Source organism: Prionailurus viverrinus, chromosome B3 (assembly GCF_022837055.1).
Source record: "Prionailurus viverrinus isolate Anna chromosome B3, UM_Priviv_1.0, whole genome shotgun sequence".
Taxonomy (NCBI): Eukaryota; Metazoa; Chordata; class Mammalia; order Carnivora; family Felidae; genus Prionailurus; species Prionailurus viverrinus.
Genome location: NC_062566.1, coordinates 28130471 through 28142713, shown reverse-complemented (window position 1 = coordinate 28142713; position 12243 = coordinate 28130471). Strand labels below are relative to the sequence as shown.

Here is a 12243-nt window from a genome sequence, read left to right as displayed (position 1 = left end):
GTGAATGAGGGCAGATAAAATTAATTCCCATCAAACAGTAGCAGATGGTGTAAGGCAATATGATTCTGCCGGTACACACTCCAATTTTATTGGTCCTGTAAGACCTACCTCAGATGTCTTCTAGCGTCTTTCCTCTGATCCTTTCTATCTAATATTGTACCTCTATTATTCTAAGGAAAGTAGGCAGCACAATCTTTTGGTCAAGGAGTTTGATTAGAAGAAAGAGGTGAAATAAGAATGTAGGTGGAAGGGGAACCTGATTCTCTTGAGGGTATTTGAGGGATGGAAAGCGACTATAACATGTTTTGGCAAAAGACAAGTTAGCAGAAAGAGACTTACACTTCATTTGGAGGTGTTCAGCCTGTGGCGGGCGAAGGTGTAAGTGTTGGAGTCAGTCCTCAGAAAATATTTCACATGTTTAGCTGAACAAACCATCTGAAAATGTTTTCCATTTATTATGCCACTGTGCAGGTTAAATGGAAGAATTTCTTAGTGCCTTTTAAGGATAATATTTGCTTATGTTTATCCAGTGAATATATTGAAAGTTATTTCAAGGGAATTGGGGGACTATTTTGTTTTCCTTTTCCTTTGATAAGTTAGAAGAAAGTTTTCCATAGCAGAAGTGTGACAAATCCCACCTGTCAGGCTGCACAAAATGATGCTCTTAACATTAAACGAATAACATGATTTATGACTAAATAAAGAAACAACTGTCAGAATAACCACATTTAGGTTTCTCTACTTTGGTAGCAAAACTGTCAAACTGTGGTGCTGTTATTTAAGAAATCCAGTTTGTTTTGCATTTTGCTAGTTTTTTCCCCTTCTCCTAAAATCTAATGGATTCTGTTGCAGAAACACTAGCACCAGAGAAATTGTTTTCAAATATAGAATGTCTACCAAAGTGTAGGTGTAGGCAACTTCCAGAATTTGTGTATAAATTGGAACTGGAACCTATCAGACAAAAAGAATATAGTAAAAAGGTATGGGAACCGTTGTAGGAGGTAGAGCTGGACAATCAGGGGACTAACCATCCCACAGAGGGTGTTGTAATAATCTCCTAACTGGTCTCCTTGAGTCCAGGTGTTAGAGTCAGAAAGTGTGCAACTCCTGGCCTCACTGCTCACTAACTTTCCCATCATTTAAGAACGATTCTTAATCTCAACCTCATGTGTAAATAAGGATGACAGTAGTATCCCTCTCATGTGAGTTAGTACAAGGATTAAATAAGACATAATTGAAATTTATGTAAAGCGTAAAGCACTTTAAACCGGACTGATTATAAGCATTCAGTAAATGGTAGCTATTTTTAAAATCATTATTCTTTTATCTAGTCTTATTCCCATACTGTTTTTCTTCCATGCATGTGTTCACATGTCCTTTCTAAATACAGATCTGATCATGTCATGTCATGTTCCTGCTCATAATTTTTCAGTAATTACCTAACACCTACAAGAGATAATTCAGACTCCACAGCAGCACATTAGAAGCTCTTTGGCTCGTGTCCTCCTTTTAAACATTCTCCCTCCCACATTTATTCAGTATTCAGCCTGAACCACATTACACTGTCTTCTCACGTATCATCCCCATTGACTGGAATAATTTTCCCCTTGGTGTCTGAGAAAGCTGTTCCTTCTTGCTTCCCAGAAGTCTTCCCCAGTCCTTCCCTTGCCTCCCCACCCCCTCCCAAAGCAAAGTGTGTATTCTCTTTATGTTTTTGTTACAATCACGAAATCTGTTAGCATTTGTCACATTATTTGTAACACTTATATGTCTGACTTCCCTCTAGACTGGGAATTCTTTGCGGGCAGGCACCCTGTCCATCATCATTTCCCCAGTTCCTGGTAAAAAAACGCACTCTTTTTTTTTTTTTTTTTCTTATTAAGTTTTTTACTTTAATCCCAGTATAACTAACATACTTATATTAGTTTCAGGTGTACAATACAGTGATTCAGCAGTTCTGTACATTACTCAGTACTCATCATGATAAGTGTGCTCTTAATCTCCAGAAGGCTCTCTTTTTGTGATGGCTGTTTTTGTGTGCTACAGTCCTACTGAAAAATTAGGACTTATAAACCACAGGAAAAATTCTGCAATGTTTATTTTTTTCATTGAATACATTTGAGATACCTCACAGATCATTTTTGGTTATAATTTGAGTCATAAACAGGGCAATGCATTTAATTATATATTATCCTAAAGCCACTTCCCATCAAAACGTTTTCTCAGTTTTTATTGTTTTTAAAAACATGGCCAAAATGACATTACTGCTGAGAATGGTTATTGAGGAGTATATTAAATTTCACTCATATCTCACTGTCTCAAAATTTTCCTTCTAGTTCAGCTTCCTGGCCCAGCACCTAACATCCGAGCACATGCAGCTTCACCTACGTCCATCACTGTCACCTGGGAAACACCTCTGTCTGGCAATGGGGAAATTCAGAATTACAAATTGTACTACATGGAAAAAGGGACCGATAAAGAACAGGTATAAGATGAAGCCATTTTTTCATCCATTGATTGGAATAGTGGAGTTGAAATATATTTCCGAAACTCAATACTTGCTTGTCTAGAAATCTGAGCATAAAAAAGATGTATATAGGAAATGAAAAGTCAGCAGACTCTATTTCTTTGTACCAAGTTTTATTCTGTATTTTTTATCAGCAAGGGTCACTAAACAACAAGCAGTATTTCCCAGTAAATTGCCAGTGTTTATGATTATTCCACTTTGTTAGGTAGCATTCTGTAAAAGAGATAAAAATCTGCATTGTATCAAATATAGAATTTGTATAGCTCATTATTTCACAGCATGTCTTTTGGCTTGAGTTGTATCCATGGAAATTGTTTTATTTTATTCAAGGATGTTGACGTTTCAAGTCACTCCCATACTGTTAATGGGTTGAAAAAATACACAGAGTATAGTTTCCGAGTGGTGGCTTACAACAAACATGGTCCTGGAGTCTCCACACAAGATGTTGCTGTTCGAACGTTGTCAGATGGTGAGTCTTTCTTCCTTTGGAACACATGCCGTGCTTGGGGGCCCTGGTGGCCTAGTAGCAAGGTCATGGGCTTTGATGACAAGAAGATTCAGTTCAAACCCAGTTCTACCCCTTTTTTGGACTTCAGTCACTTAACATGTCTAAGCATGCTTCCTTACGTGTAAAATGTAGATAATACCAACTTCACTGGTTTGCTGTAAAGATTTACTGAGAGAGTACAGAACTGGTACTAAATAGTTTCTCGTGTTTTTATTTTTGTGTAAGTAAATGGTGTTGCTTGTTCGTAACACAGACCATTCCAGGACCGATGGAAGGCTGGCTTTCTTGACTTAGCAATCATATTTGTGTTCTGAATGGCTCTTTTTAATTCTGAGTATTTTGTGACAGTTTCATTTCTGTCTGCATTTTGAAGCTAACTTATATTCGTATAACCATGACCTGGAGCAGTATTTTTCAAACTACAGCCTGCCAAGGGCATTGAGTAGGTTAAGACCAGCATTTTTAAAAAAATATTTTTATAAAGAACAGAAGATAATGGCATTTATTACAATTAATAAGTATATGATGTATTGTTTTCTGAAAGTCAGCAATATTTTTTAAGAATCTGGGCCAGTTTGTTTGTTTATAGAATTTTCCTTAGTTTGGATGTGTCTAACAGGAAAATTCTACCAAAAAAAAAAAAAAAAAAACTAAACTGGCCTGAATTCTTGTTTATTTATTTAATTAAAAAAAATTTTTTTTAAGTTTATTTATTTTTGAGACAGAGACAGAACATGAGCAGAAGAGGGTAGAGAAAGAGAGGGAGACACAGAATCCTAGGCAGGCTCCAGGCTCTGAGCTGTCAACACAGAGCCCGAAACAGGGCTTGAACTCACAAGCTGTGAGATCATGAGATCATGACCTGAGCTGAAATCGGATGCCCAACCAACTGAGCCACCCAGGCACCCCTGGCCTGAATTCTTAAAAAATATGAGTCTCATGAAAGAAAAGGTGGGGGAGGACAATTAAAAAAAGTATAGAGACTATTCAGAGAAAAAAATGGGGAGTATCATGGGGCACCTGGGTGGCTCAGTCAGTTAAGTGTCTGACTTCAGCTCAGGTCTTCATCTCCCAGTTTGTGAGTTTGAGCCCCGCATCCGGCTCTGTGCTGATAGCTCAGAACCTGGAGCCTGCTTTGGATTCTGTGTCTCCCTCTCTTTCTCTGTTCCTCCCCCACTTTCTTTCTTTCTGTCTCTTTCTCTCTGTCTGTCTCTCTCTCTCTGTCTCTCAAAAAATAAATAGATGTTAAAAATGGGTGAGGGGGGTGCCTGGGTGGCTCAGTCAGTTAAGCGTACAACTTCGGCTCAGGTCATGATCTCGCGGTTTGTGAGTTCAAGCCCCTTGTAGGGCTCCATGCTGACAGCTCAGAGCCTGGAGCCTGCTTTGGATTCTGTGTCTTCCTCTCTCTCTGCCCCTCCCCTGCTCATGTTCTGTCTTTCTCTGTCTCTCAGTAATAAATAAATAAGTGTTAAAAAAATTTTTTTTATTTTTTTTTATTTTTATTTATTTTTTTTTAATTTTTTTTTTCAACGTTTATTTATTTTTGGGACAGAGAGAGACAGAGCATGAACGGGGGAGGGGCAGAGAGAGAGGGAGACACAGAATCGGAAACAGGCTCCAGGCTCTGAGCCATCAGCCCAGAGCCTGACGCGGGGCTCGAACTCACGGGCCGCGAGATCGTGACCTGGCTGAAGTCGGATGCTTAACCGACTGCGCCACCCAGGCTCCCCCCAAAAAAATTTTTTTTAATGGGGAGTATCATACTATAATCTAGGTTAAAGAAGAATAAAGACATGAAATAAAAAACGTGTATTATCTTCAACTGGCTTCCAGATCTGGGAGTAAAATTAGCTATAAAGGGGGGTGTCTGGATGGCTCAGTTGATTAAGCATCTGACTTCAGCTCAGGTCATGATCTCACGGTTTGTGAGTTCGAGCCCCACATTAGGCTTCTGTGCTGACATCTTAGAGCCTGGAGCCTGCTGTGTGTCTCCCTCTCTCTCTCTGCCCCTCCCCTGCTCACACTCTGCCTCTCTCAAAAATAAACATTAAAAAAATTAGCTATAAAGAATAATATTGGTACAATTAGTTAATGTTAGGTAGGCAATTTTAAATATTAGATATGTTACATAATTTTTTTAATTTATTTTTTTAATATTTAAAAAATTTTTAATTACAGTGTAGTTAACATACAGTGTTGTATTAGTTTTGGGTGTACAATATAGTGATTCAGTGATTCCATATACATTGCTCAACACTCATCATGGTAAGTGTACCCTTAATCTCCTTCACCTATTTCACCTATTCCCACACTCAACTCCCCTCTGGTCACCAGAAGTTTGTTCTCTGTAGTTAAGAGTCTAGGTTTTTTGTTGTTATTGTTTTGGGGATTTTTTTGTTTGTTTGTTTGTCTCTTGTTTTCTTCATTTGTTTAGTTTCTTAAATTCCACACATGAGTGAAATCCTATGGTATTTGTCTTTCTCTGACTGACAGACTTCACTTAGCATTATACTCTCTAGCTCCATCCATGTTGTTGCAAATGACAAGACTTCATTCTTTTTCATGGCTGAGTAATATTCCATTTTGTGGGTGGGTGGTTGTGTATACATACTGCATCTTTATCCATTCATCTATATATGAACAGTTGGTATGCTTCCATTGTTTTGCTATTGCAAATAATGCTGCAATAAACATAGGGGTACGTTTATCTTTTTGAATTAGCGTTTTTGTATTCTTTGGGTAAATATCCAGCAGTGAAGTTACTGGGTCATATGGTAATTCTATTTTTAACTTTTTGAGGAACCTCCATACTGTTTTCCAGAATGGCAGCACCAGTTTACATTTCCATCAGCACCGCAAGAGGGTTCCTTTTCTCCATATCTTGCCTATGCTTGTTGTTGTGGTTTTGATTTCAGCCATTCTGACAGGTGTGAGGTGATATCTCATTGTGGTTTTGATTTGCATTTCCCTGATGATGAGTGATGTTGAGCATCTATTCATGTATCTGCTGGCCATCTATATGTCTTTTTTGGAGAAATGTCTGTTCATATCTCCTGCCCATTTCTTAATTGGGTTATTTGGTTTTTTGGTTTTGAGTTATATAAATTCCTTATGTATTTTGAATACTAACCCTTTATCAGATATGCCATTTGCAAATATCTTTTCCCATTCAGTAAATTGTTTTTTAGTTTTGTTGATTATATCCTTTGCTGTGCAGAAGTTTTCATTTTGAAGTAGTCCAATAGTTTATTTTGCTTTTGTTTCCCTTGCCTCAGGAGACAACATTTTTCTAGAAAAATGTTGCTGTGCCTGATGCTAGAGATTACTGCCTTTGTTCTCTTCTAGGATTTTTACGGTTTCAGGTCTCACCTTTAGGTCGTTAAGCCATTTTGAGCTTTTTTTTGTGTGTATGGTGTAAGAAAATGGTCCACTTTCATTCTTTTGCATGTAGCTGTCCAGTTTTCCCAGCAACATTTGTTGAAAAGGCTGTCTTTTTCCCATTGAGTATTTTTGCCTCCTTTGTTGAAGATTAATTGACCAAATAATCATTGGTTTCGTTTTGGGATCTCTGTTCTGTAGATCTGTGTGTCTGTTTCTGTGCCAATATGATACTGTTTTGATTACTGCAGGTTTGTAGGTTAATTTGAAATCTGGGATTGGATACTTTGGTTTTTCAGGATTGCTTTGGCTATTCAGAGTCTTTTGTGTTCTACACCAATTTTAGGATTATTTATTCTAGTTTTGTGAAAAATGATGTCTGTATTTTGATAGGGATTGCATTAAATTTGTAGGTTGCTTTGGGTAGGATAGACATTTTAACAGTATTTATTGTTCAGTCCATGAACACAGAATATCTTTCCATTTGTGTTGTCTTCAATTTCTGTCATCCATGTTTTGTAGTTTTCAGAGTACAGGTCTTTCACCTCCTTGGTTAAGTTTATTCCTAGGTATTTTATTGTTTTTGGTACAGTTGTAGTTGGGATTGTTTTCTTAATTTATCTTTTTGCAACTTTATTACTAGCATATAGAAATGCAACTGATGTCTAGATAATATTTTTGGGTTAAGATGAAATGTTCTGAATGTGATTGTTTTATTATAGTTTTGTTGGAGAACATCCTTGTTCTTAGGAGGTACGTACTATATAGTATTTAGGAGCGAAGTATGATGATGACTGCAGCTGTTCCTCAGATGATTCAGAAACAGTACGTAGATATATAAATATGCAAGTATAAATATAATGAGAGAAATAAAGCAGATGTGCCAGAACATTAACAATTTGTGAATCCAAGAAAAGAATATGTAGAGATCAATATCTTATTCTTGCCGCTCTTTTCTGTGTGCTTGGCATTTTTTCAGGATAAAAAGTTGGGAAATGTAAATACAAATTATAGTTTGGTTAGCCAACTACATAAGCCATTTGGTCAGGACTTTTGAGAAAAATTGAGAGAAAAAATGTTTAATGTAGGCTTTTAAACTTACACATGAACCAGTTTCAATGCACTCATTGGAATGCTGACGACAGTGCCTGTCATGGGAACTGAATGTGTCTGGGCATGGTGGTTAAGGGCAGCACTGTGGATTAAGACCATTCTTTCCCTGCATTAGCGAAACAGGTAACTCGGTCAGGTTCACTGCCCTGAACCTCATCTATAGCTTTCTCATCTATACCATGGGAATGATTATAGAAACTACTTTGTAGGATTGTTGTAAGGATTAACTACCTGCCATGTAGGAACAGGCAGCAAATCTTAGTCATGATGATGAAGAAGACGAAGACACCAGCAACAGCTATGTTGGCTGCCTCTGCAACTAAGTCAGGGGTTCTTAGCCAGGAGATGATTGGAACCATTCATAGACTTTTTTCAAAATGCACTGGAGTCCTACTCGAGGCCTTCTCTGCCTAAATCTCTGGGTTGAGGCCTGATGTACTGTGTTTAGCACAGGATACAACGTTGAGCAAGAAATAGTGTCTGTCCTCCAGAAGCATATAGAGCAGTGGGTACTGAGTCATATATCTGGTCACCAAATGTCAGAGAAAGGGAGACAGAAGTTTCCATGGATGGATTAGGAGAAAATGAGCTAAAGTCCGCGTTTTGTGAGTGAAGAGGAAATTAATCAGGTTTACTTAAATTCTTTTTGCCTGCTGTAGTTACTACAAAGGGATGCTGGAAGGTGTGTGGATCATAAAATTTGAGAATGCCCTGCCTTGTGTTCTCATACATGAGAAATTAAAGTTATGCAGCTATTTGTTTAACCAGCAGTCCCAAACTTGTCACATCAAAATGAGTGTTCCCTGCAATAGAATTTGTCTTGGGAAAACAGATGGCCCCTTTACTGAAGCTGTCATTGTATATCTCTCCTTACTCTACTTGGGAATTGGCTTCAAAATCAGTTCAGGAACCCCACAAGAATGCAGAGCTCAGTGATTTATGCACCTCATATTTGGGGCTCATAACAACATTACCCAGTACATTTACTCGCCATATTCATTAGACTTGTTTCCAGAAAATTTGTAGCTCTTCCCCTAGGTAAAGATATGCTATCACCAAGAATATTCAGAATGATATGTTGAAGGTTCAGAATGTATATATGGGGTCTAAAAAAGTTCAGAGCCTATGTCATTTCCTTGAAATGACTCCCCAAAGGTGCAACCTAACTTGGATATGGGGGCCTTTATATGAATGTGTCCCTTTTTTTTAAGCCAGTCAAATATGGCCACACCTTATCCACATACTTCTATCAACATGAGGGCATTGGCAGCTAGGTTTAGATCTGCAAGTTGTATAATCAGTGTTTGAGATGCATATTTGTATAAAGTCTGGCCAGGGATATCACATGATGGGTAAAAAAAAAAAAAAAAATTTTTTTTTTCTTTTTCTGCCTGTCCAGTTCCCAGTGCTGCTCCTCAGAATCTGTCCTTAGAAGTAAGAAATTCAAAGGTAAACTTTATGTTGCTATTCATTTTTACTAGCATACTATTAAGTCTCAGGAGGGCTTATAGACAGGGAGAGTCTGTGTCAAAAGACTTGTCATCAAGCAGAGAAATAAGGTGTCATAGATATTCCACCTGCCAGTAAAACTGAATTCGGAAACCGACTCCAGGATTTTCTGTTTAACTTTACTGCCTTTCTCTCATGCCAAAATTACTATAGTCTTTCTGCAGATGTATCGCAGTTATGCAAATCATGACATTATAAATCTCAGCAGTTCAGAACATTGGTGATAAGGTATAAAGAAGTAAGTTTATGATACCATAACCCCTCAGTTCCATGCGTTGAGCTCAGTGCAAAGCCGAAGGTGGACATCTGTCAGAGCGTTGCATGTGCTCAGACTCCCTCATAGTCAAGTCCCTGTTCACTGAAGACCACGTGTGCCTCTCAAAGGCCCAGAGCCCTTCTGGGCTCACTGACACCTGAGACACTCAGTCCTTTCAAAAAGTACCATAGGACCCCTTTTCCTTTCGTCAAAAACCACTATTAGTTAACAATTCCCTTCTTGAAGAGTTTTTGGCAGAAATTGCCCAACTTCAGCTGTTCCACAGTGGAGATAGAAGAGAGCACCTTACACCTAAACCATAGTTTACTTTCTAATCCATGTGCCTCTGACCTTATATTTTCCTTATGAAAACTTTTCTGAGACTTTTGCCTAATGTATAAGGGCCCAGAACATACTACCTGCAACTGGAATCTCCCCATTCGATCATTAAAGATTTTAAAATTGAAAAGTAATTTTGAGTGATCCTTAAGCAAAACTCTGAGCACCCTGCTGCCTTTAAAATGTCAGTGAATTCAGGATAATAATATACAAAACAGGACCAAGCTTTTGATAGATTTGGTCGTTTCCCAATATTCTTGTCTTCCCCAGAGTATTGTGATTCACTGGCAGCCACCTCCTCCAGCCACACAGAATGGTCAGATTACTGGCTACAAGATTCGCTACCGAAAGGCCTCCCGAAAGAGTGATGTCACTGAGACCTTGGTACCTGGGACACAGCTCTCTCAGCTGATTGAAGGTAAGCTGCCCCGCACGTGGGCAGAAGTTAGGAGACAGCGTCCTTCTCAGGAGTTGAATTATGTTAGTCTAATGACCACTCTGAGCTGGTGACTTAATGTGAAAACAGTGCAAGAGAATTAATTCAGTCTACTTCTGACCTGATAATCAAGTTAATGGAAAATAGTATTAAGTGTTCTGTTATCTGAGTCTTGAGATTGTGTTTGAGTTTCATTTCTTCACTTGGGGTTTTCTGTAGTCTCCACATTTTCTTTTTTGAATATATAGATACAGATCTTCCTTGACTTACAGTGGGGTTATGTCCCAATAAACCCATCAAAATTTGAAAATATCCTAACTCGAAAATGCATTTAATACACCTAACCTAGCAAACCTCATAGCTTAGCCTAGCCTACCCTAAGCATGCCCGGAACACTTACATCAGCCTACAGTTGGGCCAAACCATCTGACGCAAAAACCATTCTATAACAAATTGTTGGATATCTCATGTGCTTTATTGAATACTATACTGAGAGTGAAAAACAGAATTTTGTAAGTGTATCAGTTGTTTACCTTCGTGATACAAGGTTGACTGGGTGCTGCCACAGCATCACAAGAGAAGACTATGCTTCATATCACCAGCCTGGGAAAAGATCACAATTTAGAATTCAAAGTACAGTTTCTACTGCATGTGTATCACTTTTATATCATTACAAAGTCAAAAAATAGTAAGTTGAACCATCCTAAGTCTTCATTTTTTTGTAATCTCAAAAGAAGGTAAAACAAAGCTGTCTACGCCAAGAATCTGCTCAGTCTAGCTGTTAGCAGAGGTCTACATAACACGGACACCACTCATGTATATGTGGCCTGAAGCAACGTTTGTGAATAGCTATAGCAGTGTAGCAATCATTCTACTACTTGCTACATGATAAGTTTTAGAAAGTTCTGTCAGGGATAGCTCCTTTTGGGCAGTTTTCCCTTTTTGTGCAGCAGAGCAGGTGGCATAGTTGGTAAAAATGGACCCTCTTGCATCTCTAATATGGATTCCCTCTACAGATGACAGAGTGCCGCCCCCCCCCCCACTTCTTTCCTCAGGTAGGGGAGTAGAGTGGGCTCGGCAAGGACCAGTTGGCTTTGCAGGAGAAGCATGAGAAGAAACGTGAAGTGCTTTTTGCTCTTTGGATATTGGGACTATGCTTACAAGGAACAGAGATAGATGCCCCTAAGAAGCCATTTTGGGGCTTCCCAGCAGAGCTGGTAGAAGAGAACTACAAGAATTGGAGATATTGTCACCATTATTTAAGCCCTAAGAATTAGTTTCATCTCCCTTGGGGAGCTCTCAATTTCCCTTACATTGCTTCCCTCCTGGGGAGAGAAGCGTGACACCAACCTCTTTGCTGTGCCCAAGGGGTCACATTCTTGGCAGAACCAAGATCTGGGGTCAGGAAGTGTAACGGTAGGAATCTCTAACAATTAATTGAGTCTCTGTAGTGGAAACTTCGCTCTGGTAATCCAGCACGCTTTTCTCCTTACTCCTCAGCTCACAGATAGGATTGACTTCTTTCAAAACAGGTGAATGTTTGTCTCTTAGGGTAGCTTTCAGTCTTTTAATTTATTCACGGGAACCCCACAGCTCTAAGCTTCAGCGTGTAAACACAGTTGAAGTAGTGTTGCTGAGACATCTCACAGAGGAGCATCTTCTATGTTCTTAAAAATCAGTTTCTGGGGCGCCTGGGTGGCTCAGCCAATTGAGCGTCCGACTTCAGCTCAGGTCATGATCCTGCAGTTCACAGGTTCAAGCCCCATGTCGGGCTCTGTGCTGACAACTCGGAGCCTGCAGCTTGCTTCAGCTTCTGTGTCTCTCCCTCTCTCTGTCCCTCCCCTTCTCGTGCTCTGTCTCTGTCTCTCTCTCAAAAATAGACGTTTAAAAAAATGAGAAAAAAAAAACATTTCTGGTTTTATACCAAATACAGATAACATTTCCCATCTGTAAGGCCTTTATTTTGAATATTTAGTAGTAGATACTTACTGTGTACCAGGTACTGTTCCTGTTACTAGTATAAAAACAGAGTGTAGTCCTGAACCATGAGGAGACTATTCACTTTCTCAATGAAACATTTGACATGTAAGCCAAGTAATCACCTTCATGTTAAAAACAGCTTTTCCTTTCTTTTTTTTTAATAATTTTTTTTTCACATTTATTTTTTACTGAGAGAC

The 12243-nt window shown here is 38.8% G+C and overlaps 1 protein-coding gene across 6 annotated transcripts in view; it reads left to right on the top strand.

Moving 5' to 3' along the window:
- The window catches only part of NEO1 (neogenin 1), a 241941-nt gene that overhangs the window by 186190 nt on the left and 43508 nt on the right, over nucleotides 1-12243 (top strand). For all 6 annotated transcript variants that reach the window (XM_047863477.1, XM_047863474.1, XM_047863473.1 and 3 more), the window contains 4 exons: nucleotides 2337-2485; nucleotides 2858-2996; nucleotides 8926-8975; nucleotides 9901-10048. In XM_047863477.1, coding sequence (XP_047719433.1) covers nucleotides 2337-2485; nucleotides 2858-2996; nucleotides 8926-8975; nucleotides 9901-10048 — 486 coding nt within the window. The remainder of the gene's footprint in view (nucleotides 1-2336; nucleotides 2486-2857; nucleotides 2997-8925; nucleotides 8976-9900; nucleotides 10049-12243) is intronic.